This window comes from Mesoplodon mirus, assembly GCF_964341445.2.
Source record: "Mesoplodon mirus genome assembly, chromosome: 9".
Taxonomy (NCBI): domain Eukaryota; kingdom Metazoa; phylum Chordata; class Mammalia; order Artiodactyla; family Ziphiidae; genus Mesoplodon; species Mesoplodon mirus.
Window position 1 is genome coordinate 42,736,864 of NC_138985.1, and position 18,467 is coordinate 42,755,330.

Below are 18,467 nucleotides of genomic sequence, written 5' to 3' on the forward strand. Positions count from 1 at the left end.
CAATTTGAAAATGTTCTAAAGATTGGTTGTACAACAATGTAAATATACATAACACTACTGTACATTTAAAAATGGTTAAGATGGTAAATTTTACATTATGTGTTTTTACCACAATTAAAAAAAACAGATCAAAGAGCATGTAGTGAAAGTTCTGGTGCCTCCCATTTATTAAGGTGTCTCTGACTCCTTAAAAGATGTCTAATTCCATTTTCAGTGGGTCTAATTTTAGGATCGATATTGGATCACCTATGTTAGTGTCTGGTTCTTACATAATAATTAGTGGAGAGGATAATACATTTTTGGTATATTCTTTTCTTTTATAAATTTATTGATTGATTTTTTTTGGCTGCATTGGGTCTTCCTTGCTGCGCGCATGCTTTCTCTATTTGTGGCTTGCAGGGGCTACTCTTCTTTGTGGTGCGTGGGCTTCTCATTGCGGTGGCTTCTCTTGTTGCGGAGCACGGGCTCTAGGCATGCGGGCTTCAATAGTTGTGGCACACGGGCTTCAGTAGTTGTGGCACGCAGGCTTCAGTAGTTGTGGCTCACGGGCTCTAGAAAGCAGGCTCAGTAGTTGTGGCACACGGGCTCAATTACTCCGTGGCATGTGGGATCTTCCCGGACCAGGGCTCAAACCCATGTCCCCTGCATTGGCACGTGGATTCTTAACCACCGTGCCACCAGGGAAGTCCAATTTTTGGTATACCCTTAAAGTTATCTCCACTTTTGTGGAGATCCTTGTATACCCTCCATGAATTAATTATGTGATTATCTCTAATTCATAATAGTGATTTTTAATATGATTTCATAGTTACTGTACAAAATATAGGAACTGTGAAGTCATAATTTGGTTATAACTTACTTGAAAACTTCAGATACAGCTTAAATGTATTATTTATTTTGGTGTTCTCACCTTCCCTGGAGCTAATTTATAAACAGATAATTTTATATGTCTGTTTTAGAGATAATAAAGACTATTAAGACAGGATCTGTTAAACACTATCCTATCTTACAATACATTAACTAATTTGGAGGACAAAAGACAATTTGGAATTAAATTGATTTTAAACTTGAAAGCATGTCATTGTTGAATTTTTGGAAAAGCTTTTCTTGAAAGACCACACAAATGCCTAGCTGTCTATTAAAACTAAGTGTCCCCTGTGATATTTGGTGATAGCAACTGGTATTTGTGACAAGTATGCAAAGTTTTGCGTGTGATATACCATTTAAATGTAAACCCTCTGGGGAACTGTGTCAGGAAGTCCGAGGTAGCATTAGAATGAAAACAAAGGAGAAGGAAAGCTACAGAAGCAGTTGATAAATATAGTGTACTATCTAAAAGGGCAGCATTGTTTTTGCTGTTGAATGCCATCTATAGTCTACTCTCTCTAGGAAGTGTCATTTATTCACTTAACAATTACTTCTAGCAATCCTACAATGTCCTCCCACTGGGTTGGGCTTTGGGGTTAAAGAGTGACTGAGGCATAGTCCTTGAGGGGATCCTGGTCTACTAGAGGAGATATGTACTCATAAATAGCTGAAGAGAGAAAGTGCTAATTCATCAATCACTCAAGTCATTCCTGGCCTCACTGTTGGTTAATTCCTACTGCTTAGAGTATATGATGCCCAGTATCATGAGATTAAAGAAGCTTCCATAAATTTTTGCTTGAACTGTAATCATTGGAGACCTTAAAAAAATAAATTTGAAAACTTGTATGTGAGTCAGTCAAAAACAAAGTGGAGTGACTTCCCAAAACTTGGAAGAAACGCATACCCAGAATGCCAGAGGAAGGAGAGGTCATGGTGTACTGAATACCAAGTGGGTACTCTGGGAAGTGGTAGAGCTTTATTTTTTTAGCCAGACCTGGAAGGATGTACAGAGTTGAAATCATCGGAAAAAGTTGAAGAAAATTTCTCATCTTTAGCAGCATTTCCCAAACTTTATATGGATAATATAATTCTAGGCAATATGTGGACTGGGCAGTCAATAACATTGGGTTACACAGTGAGAAAGTTACTATATTTTTAAAATTACTTTCAATTCTTCAAGGACAAAGTCTTATTATTGTAGATATGACTTTAAAATTCTTTTAACACTTGTTTAATCCTCCTTTATAACAACAATAGAGTAAGTAACAGGTTCAATGATTTTAGCAGGCAAAAAACATTTAGTTATAACTTAATAACTTTTAGGATAACATTTATTTTTATAGCTATTGCCTATTTATTCCAATAGATACTGCTTTTTTTCACTTATAGTACTGATAGAAATGTGCTTTTAAAAGACTTATCTGAACTAAAATGAGAGTGGATTTAAAGAAAATATTAAATAAAAAATAGTTCAGATGGTACTTGGTAATGGAAGAATCATGAAGAGGTACCAGAATGCCTGAAGTTTGTGAAACACTGAAGTACAGGCAATGCCACGTACAAAAAAATCAGGAAGTGAAATTGAATAGGCTGGTTTTATGTATAGCTGGAAAGGAGGGATATTGAGCATTCTATGGAGGGTAACCTAGGAGGCTTTGTGTGGTGATGCTGGATAAGTTTGATTGTGGAAGATTTGAAGGGATTTGCACATCAACTTCTAGATGGTGGAGTTCCACAGGGGTCCTGACCCAGGGACAACATGTTGAAATCTGTGCTTAGGAAGATCACACAAGGAATGGCATATGGGTAGGCTGGAGCACAGGGAACATGAATGCAAAGAGAGCACTTTGGAATTAGATTTTTTGTTTTTTGTTTTTTGCGGTAGGTGGGCCTCTCACTGTTGTGGCCTCTCCCGCTGCGGAGCACAGGCTCCGGACGCGCAGGCTCAGCGGCCATGGCTCACGGGCCCAGCCGCTCCGTGGCATGTGGGATCTTCCCGGACCGGGGCACGAACCCGTGTCCCCTGCATCAGCAGGTGGACTCTCAACCACTGCGCCACCAGGGAAGCCCTGGAAACAGGTTTTAATCATCTGAGCATGAATAAATAACAGGTGCTGGGAATGAAAATGGAAGAGAGGGATGGGGAAGTCATTCAATAACAAAGAAAATAATAATAATAATAATAATAATAAATGATGACAGACAAGATGCTTTTGAGTTTTTAAGCTTGGTGGCCTGAGAGAATAACAGTAACACTGAGGCAAAAGAGAGGGAGCTAGTTCTTGTGGCGGGGGGTAATGATCCTTTGTACTTCAGGCAATTTGAAATTGAGCTGAGTTGACCTTCCTGGGGAAAGGGAAACTGCGTTGCTAATCACGTGGAATTGGAATTCTGGAGAGCCATCAGAGTTGGCCAGAGAAATAGAGACAGCAAGCAAGCACCTCTCTTCTTAAAATGAAACTTAGTTCTGTTCTTCCTCCTGCCTCACTCATAGAGGAATGCTGAAGAAAGAGAATCTCCAACTATCTAGGGATGGAAAGGGGAAGGAAGAGCTGACTGTTTGCTTTCGATATTTTATTTTGTCCTGGATGTTCCCTCTTGATTACTATAGCAGCCACCTTGCTCAGAGATGACACTTCTTTGTAGGGTCCTCCCTGGGAATAAACAAAAACATCTTCATCTCTAGCCAGGAGAATGACCACTAGGGTTACTTTCCAGGAATGGTAGAGGGGAGTTTTGTGTGTCTTCTGTTTCCATTGGGAAGAGCACTTAATTTGGAAGTTTTCTTAAAAAATACAATACATAGTAGATTTCTATTTAAAGGTAGATATCACAAAGACTTGCACACTCACCTTCCAGCTTAACAAATAAAATTTTAGAAATTTTAAAAAATGAAGTGCTCTACCTGATTCTGTTTCTCCCTTTCCCACCTCAGCAGTCACTACCTTCCTGTCTTTGTAGATTTTCTCTCCACTGTATGCTTTTATTCCTTTTTCTGCTTTTATTTTTATATTTTATTCTTTCCACTGCTATGTGAACATATCCATAAATACTATATAACATTGTTTTAATGTTTAAAAATATTATATAAACATTAGAGTTACAGTGTTCATCTGCAACTTGCTCTTTTCTTTCAACCTTGTACTTCTGAGGTTAATCCATGTTGATTATTGTAGCACAACGTATTAGTTTTCATAGCTGTATGGTATAATGCTACTTACATTATTTATAAGTAGCATTATAAATAGTGTTCTTATACATGCCAGTTGTATACAAATGTAAGAACTATTCTAGGGAATATTTCATAGATTTGCTGAGCCATAGGCATATGTATCTTCAGATTTATGAGATACTGAAAAATTGTCCTCTAAAATATTTATGCCATATTTTATTCATAGACAAAATGGATGGGAGTTCCTGTTTCTCCCATAATCTCAAGACACTTGTTTATCTTAAATGTTCTAACGAAATAATCTTTCCAGATGTAACTGAAAACCAGACACTTGTGGCATCTTGCAGACTCAGATATGTTTGTAGCATTGTAATCTGTAAAATATAGTGCAAAATTTGATCTCAAATCAACCTCCTTGTTTCTCAACCTATGGTGTGAGAGATTGACTAACTTTCCGTTTAACAGACATTACTTTTGTATTAATAATAATAGTGATAATGGTATTGATAACACCTGTTAACACCAATTGAATGCTTACCATGTACCAAGTAGTGTCCTAAGCCCTTTAATTAAAATATCTTATTTAATTAATTTTGGGGTAAGATAATGAGATTATGCCAATTTTAGAGATGAAGAAACTGATTCACAGAAATAGCATGTCAACAGTAAGTAGAGATGGTGGAATTCATATCTAATCAGTCTATTTCAGCTAAGACAAGTGATAAAGGGTAGGTGGGAACAGACTGGGAAAAGAGACATCAAAGTACCATAGTCCTTAACTTCCAAAAGCTTAAAGTCTAGTTAATATTTAATAACTGCAAAAGAGCATAAGTCTGTATTTGTATTGGGGAGAATTTAATTTTGCCTAGAAAAATTGGAAATGATTCTCATAGGTGATCAAACTTTACTGAGGCTTGGAGATGAGAGAAAGGAAGTTAAAGCAGCAAAAATAAAGGGAGTAGCTGTTTAGAAAATATAAGAAAGTGGAAAGTACAAGATAGATTTGGTAAAGTTACTTTATCCAGTCATTAACTCAACAAATAATTTCTGAATATCTGTTATATGTGAGGCACTGTGAGCTAAATTGTGGGACACAGCAGTCAACAAGAAAGACACCATCTCTCCCCATAGATGGGTGTGCTTCATGATGTAGTATTTGGGGAACTGAGGGGAAAATATGAAGGGAATAAGATTGGAAAGATAGGTTACCTCTAATTATGAAGTATTTTCAAATATCAGCCTAAGGCTTGTGTACTTTATTCTGAAGGCAGTGAGGAACCAGTGTGAGTCACTGTGAGATGAGTGGCATTATTCTTTTATTTATTCAGTAAACATTAATTCTACCTGTTCTTTGCTTAGTGCTAGGGATATAGGGATAGAGGGAGTGACAAGTATGTATATAAAATTGATAATACTATGTGAGAAATAAGGCAGGGTGTTACACAAGATAGAGAAGCCTAACCCAAGCTGGAGAGAGTGGTGAGAAGAGGGGGAGCACGGTGAGAGATTCTTTAAGATGGTTTGGGGGATAAAGGAAACTGCTTGAAGAAATTTTACAACGGAGTTTTAGTCTTTTATAAAATAACATTTTATACTGTGGTATACATTGTCCTGTAGATCTTTTTTCCTTCTTAATTTCTTTTTTCTTTTGTATGGAGCTAAATACTTACCTTTGTTTAATTCTATATCATAGCTTTCAATTTCTCTTCCTGACTGAAGTTACAGGAAATATTTTATGACAAAACTTAGCATTACTAGAAACTAGCCAGTTTGACCTAATGAAAATTTATCAGAATAAAACTTCAGGTGGGTTTCCCTTCCCACTTTTTGCCACTCAAAAGAAAATAAATTTTCTTAATTTACATATCACTTCATATATCAAACTTTTTTTTCTGAAACTTTCTCCTTGATACCTATAGCATAAATATAATTCTAGACCCTCAGACTAGGGTGCTAGGAGGAGCCTCTTTATCCTTTGCTACTTGAAAAATAGCAAGTCTCAAGCAGAGTGAACAGTCTTTGCTTACTAGACCATTCTCTTTTTTGGATGATTTTAATAAACTGAATATTCAGTAAAATATTACTTGTTTTTGAATATCAAGAATTAAACATCATTTTCCAGTTGTAAAGGTTAATTCCTCAGTATTTACATGTAGATTACAAACTTAAAGTATGAATGTATTTTTATGTTATGCCTGTAATCCAGCCTATTTTTCTGTATTCTCATGGGAAAAAAAAGAAAGCATGTTTGTTAGAGCTCACCTATTTACAGACTCATTTATACTGTCTGTGGTGTTTCATTCGAGTTTCCAAATGTTATAAATGACCTGGTCAATTATTTGGGAAGGGTATTTCACTTGGATATAGACACACAACTGTGTCAGGATGTCAGGGCTGAAAAAAAAAGATGTTGGAGACTTTGTGCCAAATAGAAAGACTTGAAAATAATGTTTAAAAAGTTAAACAATGAATAGAGGCCTTAATATGTATCCAAATATATTTACAAAGATATTAAAGAAAAAATGTACAGTAAGTTTTACCACAATAAAAAATTCAAATAATATAAAATCATATAGAATGTAAAGTAAGCTGAAACTCCAGGTTTCAGATTTTTGGTCTGCAAATCCTCTCCTCAGAAGTACAGCATGACAGTGTTCAGTTTCTTCTGACTCTTTCCAGTAAGAAATATTCTAAACATGGAATGTCTAGTGCCCTTCCTTTTTTTATTTAATATATTTCAGTGATTGGCCCGTATCTTTGCATATGAAGAGGCCGCATTATTTTTTTACAACAATGGTTATGGGTAAGCCAAAGATTTTTATTGGTCTATTATTGATGATTTTTATATAATTTCTAGTCTTTGGCTACTATTACCACAGCTGCAGTGATCAAGGATGTTAAATTAGAAAAGTTGGCCAAGACTCTTAAGATAACTGGTTTCAGATATCAAAAAGAGATATCTGACTAAAATCCCAAATTGGGAATATTTTCACAATTCTTGACTCCTCACCCACCTCCAGGTTATAAAGAAAAATAAAGGGAGAAAAAACACTGAGAGGATTTTGTGAGAATGATTTTTGAAGAGCTAACCCAGTGTAGAGAGGTAGACATGAGGGATGGTCCTTTTTTTTACCTCAAACTTAGAGGAAGTGGCTTTGTTGTGTACTCTTGGAAAGCTTGATGTGTTTTCCTGCTAGAAAACCAGAGCTGAGGGAGGCATAGCTAACAGAAGAATTGGATGCATTGCTCACTTCACAGGCAATGCAGTCATAAGCTTCTGAGGATTCCCTGAAGCTCACCCGTGTACATGTGCACACCCCGACATACACAGTATCAGTAATAACATTGCAGAGGCAAAACCAGCTTTCAATCATACCAGTAGAGTAAAAATGTTCTGTCTTATTTCTCCCTTTTCTTCCCTCTTCTCCAATTTTGGAGGCTTCAGTAACAGGAGCTTGCAAATTGGGTGATAGAGGAGGTGAGGCAGAAAAAGAGAAGACGTGCACAGCACCCCGTTCCCAGAAGGCTGTAAACATGTAGGGCACGAGGGCAGGGAGATCGGTCTTACCCTGGAATTGGTTGGTGTGCTGATGGAAATATTGGATGGGGCATTCTAACTCACGAATCAGAACTGCATTTTGCAACTTTAAATAACCACAGAATTTTCTTTAAATCTAAGAGTGACCAGAAGGTACACGGGGCCGACTGGGGAATTTTCATCAGTGGTATTGGGAAAAACTCCCCCCAATGAATACATTTTTAAAAAGAAAGTGGTGGACAAAATTACAATTGCATTCTGATTCATCTCACAAATTGTTTAAAATGGTTACATATATATCTTTACCTATATGTAAGGGAAACTCTCATTCTTAAACAAAGACAATATATCTATGAATTTCCAGAGCAGAGTAGAGTTAATTAACTTGCAGTAAGAATAACTGAAACTAAAATGCTACTGGAGAGAGAATATGGAGAACATTTCCAGTATGGTAATCCAGTATGGTAATCTGGTGTCTTTCAAAATTTAAATTAATTAAAATTAGCTAAAATGAAAAGATTTAGTCTCTCAGTTGCACTAGCCTTATTTCAAGTGTTCAGTAGCTACATGTAACTATTGACTACCTGATTTGACAAAGCAGATATAGAACATCCCCCAAATCACAGAATATTTGGTCCCTGTCACAGACATTAAATCATTTGATTCTCACAAAACATGGGGGAAAAGGTATAGTTACTATTCACACTTAATAGATATGAAAATCCAAGATCAGAGAGGTTTAGAATCTTGATCAAGTTCTTTGATTTCAGGTCCCATGTTCTTTCCTCTAAACGACATTGGTTGACCCTCAAGACAAGAAAATATAAAATCAGCTTCACTCTACTTTCAAAATACAACGGGGAATATTCTAAAATCTAGAAATCCCTAAGGGAAGGAAGATTTGCTCATCTCTATATCATTACTGGATTGGTGGGAAACACAGTCTTGTTTCTTGCTTCTATTTTACAATCCATGAATTTATTCACAGACATAGATTCAACTAAAAGACTGTTTTAATGAATGAGAAAGGTTTTAGTAGTAATAGCAAAGTACTAAATAACTGCACTTATCTATATTTTCCCTTCGCTTTTGTATGGTTCTCTAAGAAACTACTCAGTGACTTGGTTATGCATAGATTGTTTTCAGACCAGATTTACTTTCTATTTTTACAAATAAGGTATATGAAATTCATAATAAAACTGTTGCTTCACACTAAACATCTAATGGTGTGTGGGTATAACCGTTTTATTGGAGAAAGAAAATACAGGAGCAAATTGAAAAAAAAAGATAATTAGCAGTAAGTGAGGTATGAACAACCCCCCTTCCATTATAGGAGGCCAGAGAGGTCCAGCTGGAACATGGACTAAGGGGTTTCCTCCAAGTCTTGCATCCTCAGAGGCTGAAGCCCAAAAATGGAATATAAGGAGGTCCTGAGTGCAAAAACTCAAGGGATGACTTGGAATCCTTAGGCAGCTCAGGAATGGAAGACAAGGAATGAGTTGGGCTCTGTCCACTTCTCTCCATTCTCATGACCAGACTGCTTTCCTAGTTCAGGCCACTGCCACCTCTCCTTGTCTCTAATTCTGCTCCACCTTTTGCTTTCTATCTTTCTAAAATGTAAATCATAAACTGGATCACATCATTCCCTTATTTTAAATTCCTCTGTGTCTTTCTTTTAGGCTAAAGTTCAAGTTCCTCAGGATGTCTCACTAGGCCATTCAGGACCAGGCAGGTCTCTGCATCCTTTCCTCTTGCCACTTCCCCAGTCTTCCTACCTCTGTCTCTACCCCACTGCTACAGCCCAGCCTTCCTGAACTACTTGTTGCTTCCTGAATGAGCCATGCTCACTCTTGTTTCCACGTCCTGTGTATCATATTCCTTTTAGCTGAAGCACTCTTTACCCTTCTTCTCCCTACAAACTCCATTGTGGAGCTGGCTTGTGAACCCAGATAGCGCAGCCTCCAGAACCCATTTCATATACACTGCATGATACCTTGGGGCACACAGGATGAAGGACTTCTCCTGTCCTCTTGTATTTCCTGATCCCAGCTGTTATTTTCATCCCTCTCTGCCCTCTCTGTTGTTATAACTCCAGACTGCATCCACCTTCCTCTGGGTCTCACCAGCACCTGTTAAGGTTGTCTTTATATTTGATTCATCAATTCAGATGATATAGTGTCACTTCTTTCCCTTTACAAGGTATATTTTTTAATAAAGAAACATAAAAGTAGAAATTATCCTGCCAAATAATACCCAGTCATCTTTGAAGACTTTAAAAAAAAGAGATGAACAACTACCTGTGTAGACTTAAGTTGACACTTTCCTAGATGCAGAGTAATGTGAAAAATACTCAACAATGGACGTGGCATGGACACTGACCTATCAGAATGGAAGCTGGTCAGCCTATAGTACCTGTTGTTCTCACTGAATATCCACTCTGCCTGGAAGCAGTGGATAGGCATGAAAATATTGCCTGGCTTTTATAAACTTCCATTACTGGGTAACACCCATGTTTCTAGTCTAGGATGGCAAGGGATGTCTTAGGAGCCTAACTATGAGGATATTTCCCTTGGTTGAAGCAAAAAGGAAATTAGGTACTGATGGTTGAGAGCATTGCTTTGGCTCCCCTCTTATGTAATTACTGATACATTGCTTGATCTCTCATGTCTTGAGTTGAGTTTGGCTGTTTTCTGAAGTTGAAATTGCCTATAATTAACCTATGCACTCTTGCCTATTGCAATTTGACAGCAATTTACTTTCTCTTCCAGGATTTGTTGTTATGATCAGTAAGTTGGTTGAGAATGTTGATACCGGAGTTCTCTCAGTAACCTGTTTTTTTTCTTGGATGTCATGATTTTCTTCAGTTTTTATTATTATTATTTTGAAATATAAATTAGTGTGTTACTGGAAGAGACATTTTTATGTTTATCTGTAGCTCTCTGTTTCTAGTAATCTTTTAAATGTGTGTGTATGCATATAAAATTATATAGCCACTTATTTTCCTTTATTCTCTATCATGCTAATAATTGTAGGATATAGTTAACTCACAGCTGCTTTAAAACTATTCACAAGGCCTTTTTTCCTCTATGAAAGTATGTTTAATTCACAACTTTCTTACTGATTGATTTTATAGAACATTTAGGTTTATTTATTTTTCTATTTATTTTAATCATTTTTAATTTAAAAATAAATTAAAATTATTTTAAAATAAAAATAGTCTATTTTTTATTAAAAGAAGGTGGTGAGAATTGAAAGTGGATTCCTTAGTATTATTTTTGAATGACACTTTATGTACTCTTGACTCACCTCTGTGAGTTCCTTTTCATTTATTTTTGGTGTTTAATTCTCATGTTAATAAGTTCTTTGTTGCTGCTGTGTGCTTCTCATTTAATTTGAGCAATTGTACTTATTCCTTCACGCTAATTCTTATTTCAGAGCATGGTTCTGAAGTAATTGTTTACTCATATTTATGCGATGATCTTCCTGTTGTGGGAGGGTGTGATGGGGGAGGATGGTGCTAGAGCACAGGCGAAGAGGATGCCAGGGTGTCCGTTGTGCTCGGCAAGGGAGGCCAAGCGCTTCACCAGTAACTTCACTGGTATGTCCTGGGTTGAGCTGCTGCCTCCAGCCCTCTGCCCCATGCTCCCAGGTCCCTTCTCTGTGTAATTCCCTTTTGCCCCGATAGCTTTGGCTGGGATGGTACCTTTTTTTTTTTTTTTTTTTTTTAATGTGCCTGAACAGGAGAAAGTCAAATCTGCCAACTCTTTATCTGTGGACCACATTCCCACCTTTGTAGCTAATGTTTTTCCTGTCTACTCCCAGCTTCCTTGCACAAGCATTGTATAAGCCACATAATCTGTCTGTGTCTCAATTTCTTATCTGCAAAAGGAGCTAATAACACTGGCTACTTTTCTGCTAAGATAGTCCTGAGGATTAATGAACTGACTTTCAAATGCACAAGTGTCTAAGATGATAGGCCCTCCATAAATTCAAATTACTATTCTTACCATCCTCCCCTTTTACTGCCACCAGAATATTAGATCACACAGGATCTAGTATTTATAAAGGGCTTTGCAGTTTTTACAATATATTATAATCTTTAATAATTTAGAAAAGGCTCTCCCTGCACAGTCTCAGCCTCATACGTCCATGGACAAAGGATTTCTGTAGATCTTTTTCATGAACTCTTCATTGTTTTGCCAATTCAGATTACTATTTTTTGAATCCTATTTTGTCTCTCCCTTGAAGAATTTGTTCTATGTCAAGACTGCTTGGGGTGTATGGGATTTATTCCTCTGATTGAATAATTTGGATAATACAAATGTAATTTGACTTACAAATTGGCAACCCTTATAAAAATATTGCTTCATTAGAAAGGAACTGGAGAGACTAAAAATGAGGCTGAGATCTGAATGGAGAACTCCAGAATGGAGGCTTGGACCAGGGACAGACTTCAGGAGATTATCAAGTCATGATTGAATAATCAAAGGGTGGAGCCTGGACAAATGTTCACTTGTCTGGTTAAGCCTTAAATGTTTACCTTGGCCAGTTGATTCCCTTTCATCCCCTCTGGCCCAATAGGAGACCAACATCCATTAAACTGATTCCTTGGCTACCCAGCTTTGTTCATTGTTTATACCCTGAACTAGCAGGATACACTTGGCTCTTTATCCCTCTTGATCTCCCATGCTGCCTTTGGATCCAGTGCTTAATTCTGGTTCAGAAAAGTCCCTGGGACTTTACCCAGGCACTAGTTTAATTAGTGCCAGGTTTTTCCCATCACTCATAAAAGGAGATCAGGCATTGCTTTGATCTATATCTTTTTGGCAATGGCTTGGTTCTCTTTCCACCATTTTCATCCATGCCCCAGGTGTCCTGTGCTCTCCAGGACATCCAGATGCACTGTAGTCTTCTTGAGGTTTCTTTGCTAATAACCAAACTTCAGAACTTCCTATTATTTCCTTCTCTACCTGGAGGAGTCAGTGCAGTAACTGGAAGGCAGTCTGCCCTCATGACTTTGGTGTTTCAGGGTTTCACCAGTAGAGAGTGGTATTTTTTTCCTATGATCCTTGAAACTGTTTATGTTGAAATGGTTTTTATTAAATAAATATTTCTATAAATGAACTTACCCATATATTCTAGTGGACAAAGTAAGCCTGTATACTGTAAGGAATAAAAATGAAAACAAACAATAAATGATAGCTTTGGAAGCATTTCTCCTAAAAGCCATAATGTTAAGTCTACTCTTAGATGATCAAAATTTGATTCAAACTTTTCTGTTCCATCTGAAGTTGAGTGTGAAGAATAATGACTTTGAACTTTGTAGCTCAAATATGGCTTTTTAAAACGTTACATGATTTATTTATAGTTTGTCTGAAATCTTTGTGCATCATGCAATTACATTCTATTTTCTTAGTTTTTGTCTGGAGGCATTTGTAAAATAAACCATGCTCCCAAGTTTATTCAGTCCTCAGTTTATTGATAGTGGTTACACAAGGACATGTACAGATTTTACTAACAGACAAAAGAATTTGATATGTATTATGTGAAAAATCAGAATCGGGTCAACATTTTAAAATGTCCAAGAAAGAAAAATAAGTTGTCACTAAGATTCCACAGAATCTTTATCTTAGCTATGCTTATTTAATACAGAAAAAATGCAGAGCCATATGATTTTTACTCAGAGGTTCAAAAAATTTAGATCTGTTAGTTTCGCATAGGGAATAGGCAACGCACAGAACCAGTTGAAAGCAAACCTGAAAAGAAGAGAGGCCTATCCCCCCCTGGGTGGACCTAGAAGGAGGAAAAAAGAAAGAAAATAATGTTTGCTGCCTTGTTGAGTTTAAGAAAATCTTAGACTCTCTTTAATTTTTAACAAAATTCAAAACTACTCAATCCTTTTCAAATAACACAATTTTAATGTTAAGCCCATATTGGGATTGACCTTTCTGTTGTAACAAAAATAAACATCTGGCAATCAGGGAACCTAACCTGAGAACTGATGTTGACCTGATCACCACCTTGGTAAGTGTTTTTAGATAAATCCCAATTTCAAAGCCTCGGTTTCCATATTTATAAAAGGAGACAGTTGAATTTGATTGAGAGTTTTCAAATATGTACCGTGGGAAACTGTAAGTTCTGTGGAGTGACTCCAGAGCCCCCTACTGCAGTGAAAGTGGTGGCTAGCAAGTGAGGGTGGTGGGCTATTCTCCCCTTACGTTTCAACCAGATGAACTCTGCTTTTATTATTTACTTTCCAAGTATATTTCTTTAAGTTTTGCATACTATTTCATTTGAAGAAATTGGTCCTCCATGCATGAGAGAATTATGTTTGAAACCATTCAATTAAATTATTGCTAAGGTCCTTCATTTCTAAAGATGTGTTTTCTCTGACAATTAATATATATTATATACAGCACACATATACATATACCAACACACATTGTTGTATATTTATATACTACCTTTCCCCAACCTAATCATAAAAAATACATAATAATAAAATTGAAAACCATTAACAATAAAAGCTAAGCCTCATATAATAATGAAAAGGTATAGTGGGTTGGGTGAAGAGATTAATTATATTAAACAAACAAACAAAAACCAGGGATATGGGAAGCTATTTTAAATGCACAAAAACCCAGTCTAACTTTCCCTAGTAGCCAAGGTAAAACCCAAAGCATGAGAGGATACTAGTCTTTAAGAGAAAAGGTTAAAATTTGGAGGAAGAAACGTTTCCTACCCCCCAAATCTGAGAATAGTTTGTCACACATGGCCTTATATGAAACATACTGGGCAAGTTCCCTGATTACACTTTTACAAAAATATAGAGAAATTTCATATATGGTCACACTTCATCTTTACCAGGAGTAAAAACCAAGGAAGTGGTGCTAAGCCATCATTCTGTAAAGACCATTTTGATAACAGGCTGGAATAATATGCTTTACTTTTAAAGCTGCCTTCTGATTGGAATTGATCTAGGGCTAAGCCTAGAAGAATTGTGTGCTGTGAATAGTTCATATACCCTCTTCTAGGATTGGCATGGCTTTTGATGGAAACTACATGGTAGGCCATTTTAAATTCACATTGTGAGGCCATATCCAAAAGGCAGACTTTCCTTATTGTTTGTGAATACAGCAAAACGATGTTTTGTGTGGAAATAAAGTTCCTGACATGATCTTGCTTTTATAGTTGTCTGCTGGACCTCAGCCACAGGACCACACAAGCTGAGCTGGCTTTCAGCCAGCACCTGAGTGACTCAGGTGTGAGCTTCTAAGGGTACAGTAAAAGGAGTGAGGACTACTTAAGAGGCTCTTTATACCTCTGCCACGGGACCAGATTAAAATGTTTCTCCTTGCGTTTATCTCTAATGAAAACTGAAAAGAAAGAACTTGGAAGGGGGCCGTCACTTGGCTGTGCTGTTTTCTAAGTTTGGAGAAGGGAAGAAAAGCTGGGTTCCTTGCCTCTGTCACCACTGAGCTGTGTGTCAGAACCTGGCTTCCTTTTTATTTCTTTCCATCACCTAAAATTGTATCGTCTAAAATTCTATGATCTAAAATTATGGTATAAAAAAGAGATAAAACCCCTCAGAGCAGCATGGCTTCACAAGTTCCCTGGTTTTAAAATGGATCCCATTTCATTTGTGAACAGAGTCAGATGATGGTGACAGGAGATGAGATCTTGATGATCACATCATGAGGATCCCCTCATTTTGCAGACAGAGACATGAGGCTCTCAGCAAGCAAGGAGTCACTGCAGGTCATAGCACCAACTGGTCACAAACCCAGAACTGGCCTCCAGATCTTGCTCTTTCTGTTCTACCACTTCACAGTATCCAAAAAATTATTACAATAGCCAATGTTTTCTTTAAATATATCTACTTGAAGGGGTGTGTGTGTGTATGTGTTTCTATATATATTTTGTGTGCAGGCGCATCCCTATTTGTGTAAAAATGGCAGATACAGGGATGGAGAACAGTGTTGGCTTTTTGATTTCTGGCTCCTGATGGTTTTACTTTGCCGTTCATGAGGCAAAAAGGGAATACAAAGAAGTCAAACTTCCCCAAGAGTCTGAGTTTACCTTCTTAATGACATGTTTGTTTTTCCACATCACATTTTGCAAAGAAGTGAGAAGTGGCCTTCCACAACCTGGCCTGCTTTCCCTAGCTTTGCGCATTACAGTCATTCCCTTAGTTTACCTGCATATTTTACAAGATATCTCATAAAACCTCAGAAGCTGATTTCTGAGAGAGCTTGCATCACTTACCAATGACTGTGATGGGATGCAACTTAGAAGATAAATGGCAAAAAAAGAAATTGAAGATATGGACTTCCCTGGTGCTCCGGTGGCTAAGACTCTGCGCTTCTAAGACAGGGGGCCTGGGTTCGATCCCTGGTCAGGGAACTAGTTCCTGCATGCCACAACTAAAAAAGATCCCCCGTGCAGCAACTAAAAAAGATGCTGCGTGCTGCAGCTAAGACCTGGCGCAGCCAAATAACTAAATAAACATTTTTTTTAAAAGAAATTGAAGACAAAGTTGCAGCTTATGACCATTACCTCAACATAACTGTTTTTTCACTTCTCCAAATTTCTTTCCAGTTTTTATCTGTAATATATACATTTTTAATACTTGCAACCATAATTCATATAAACTTTCAAGATCAGCTTCTCCACTTATACTATAAACAATTTCTCGTGTTGTTAGAGACTCTGCAACTATTTTGTTAAAAGAGGACATCGTGGGCTTCCCTGGTGGCGCAGTGGTTGAGAGTCCGCCTGCCGATGTAGGGGACACGGGTTCGTGCCCCGGTCCGGGAAGATCCCACATGCCGCGGAGCGGCTGGGCCCGTGAGCCATGGCTGCTGAGCCTGTGCGTCCGGAGCCTGTGCTCCGCAATGGGAGAGGCCACAACAGTGGGAGGCCCGCGTACCGCAAAAAAAAAAAAAAAAAGGACATCGTGCTCTAAGTTGATAGCTTATAATGTATTCAATTATTCACCTGTTAAAGAACATTTGGGTTATTTTCAGTTTATTTTTCTATTATATATAATGCTGTGAAAGAGAGTTTTATAAACATAGCTGTCCATCTTCCTTTTGAATTATTTTCTTGGGGAAAATACAAATTACTTAGAAGGACTATTAGAAGGATTATTGATGTGTCGTCCCCAAAGACACACTTTATTTTATGGGGCCTGAAATTTGTATAACTTGGGGAAAGGGGATCTTTGAGAAAAAGAATACAGAATTACAAACATAAGTTGTTAGGGTGCCTCCTAGTGCCGTGAAGGGAATCATCACAGTGAGGGGCCATAAGCTCAACTTGTAACAGCTTAACATTATCAAAGTGGTTCCCTCAAATACTGTAATAATTTCAATTTCATCAGTAATATGTGAAATACTTCATCCCTGAAATTTCATGAGTACTGTGTTTTGTAATTTAACTACTTTAGTACCTTAATAACCTGGCTACATTTAACATGGATAATTTGCTTTAGTGTACATCGTTTTGCTTATTAGAAAGACCGTGTTTCATCATCTCTTGCTGTATAACAAACTACCCCAAAACTTAGTGGCTCAAAACATGCGTTTTGTTATATTTTACAATTTTGTAGCTGAGGCATTTAGGTAGGATTGGCTGGGCAGTCTTCTACCCTTCATAGTATAGGTTGTGGCTCTAGGCTTGCAGGTGGGCTGGTCTGGAGGGTTCATGATGGCTTCATATTTTTGTCTGATACTTTGCACATATGAGTAGAAGTTGGGGCTCGGCTGGGACTGTTGACCAGAGCACTTATATGTAATCTCTCCAGCATGATGGCCTCAGGGCAGTCAGACTTCTGACATGGCAGCTGGCTTCACCCAGAGCAAGTTTTCAAAGAGAACTGGACAGAGCCTCCACGACTTTTTATGATCTTGGAAATCTCACAACATTGCTTTTCCCACACTCTATTAGTCAAGCAAATCACTAAGGCCTGTCTGGATTCAAGTGGAATCTCAGTGAGAGGATAGCAAATAATTGAATTGGAGATCATCTTTAGTCTACCACAGGGTAATAAATTTTTATTGATCGTGTTCTTGTATAAATTACCTGCTAAATAACATCATATATTGGAATGTCAACAGAATTATGAAGGTTTAAGTAGAACATTAACATGGCTTTATGATAGTCAGGAAAGAGATATTTTGTAACTTGCTAAATCTATTAAATGTGCCTTTAATAAAGTTGAAAACTCAGAATTATTTCAATAGCCAGCTTAAATAAGGTCACTAGTTTACAGTTATATATTACATGTTTTATATATATTATATCCTTGTTTTCCATTTCTTTCTTTCTTATTTATTTATTTTATTCCTTTAGTAAGATGTTAAAAATAAATGCCAGATTGTCATTAGCAAATTTAGGTATAGTCATGTTAAATAAATACTACAGAAAAATTGGCGTAGAATATAGGGCATGTGAGCCATTTGCCTGTTTGCCCTTAGCCTCCATTTCTGTCCTTCTCTGCTCTTCTATGTATTGTAGGTTTCTGATACCCCACAGATTGCCTTTCCAGGTTTTTATTGCCAGCAAGATTCCAGTTAGGTCTTGCCAATGAGAGGTCCCGGCAAGAAACTGAGAAATGAAGGAGGGGGAAAGTGACTCACTTCCTGTTTTCAGCTTTTAGGCCTCCATCTGCAGCAAGAAAAAGCTATGAACTCCAAGCATCCTCTGGCCGTTTCAGTACCGTAGTACAGATTCTTCCTTGATTGCAAGACTCGCCTTTTGACTCACTCCTTGGCTATACCAGCACCAGGACGTACAACAGAGACCCTTGGTAACCTTGGCTCCAGCTGAGTGGTACTTCCTCAGCAGTTCCAGCACCACTTACACAGGGCCCAGTTATATTTCCAGCCA

At 37.5% G+C, this 18,467-nt stretch overlaps 1 protein-coding gene across 1 annotated transcript in view; it reads left to right on the forward strand.

Annotated features, from left to right (window-relative positions):
* Positions 1–11,972: 11,972 nt before the first annotated feature.
* The window catches only part of MACC1 (MET transcriptional regulator MACC1), a gene marked incomplete at both ends in the record, with an annotated part of 37,130 nt that continues 30,635 nt past the window's right edge, over positions 11,973–18,467 (forward strand). The window contains 3 exon segments of the mRNA XM_082632224.1: positions 11,973–12,053; positions 12,057–12,097; positions 14,769–14,839. Of these exon segments, the coding sequence (XP_082488350.1) occupies positions 11,973–12,053; positions 12,057–12,097; positions 14,769–14,839 (193 nt within the window).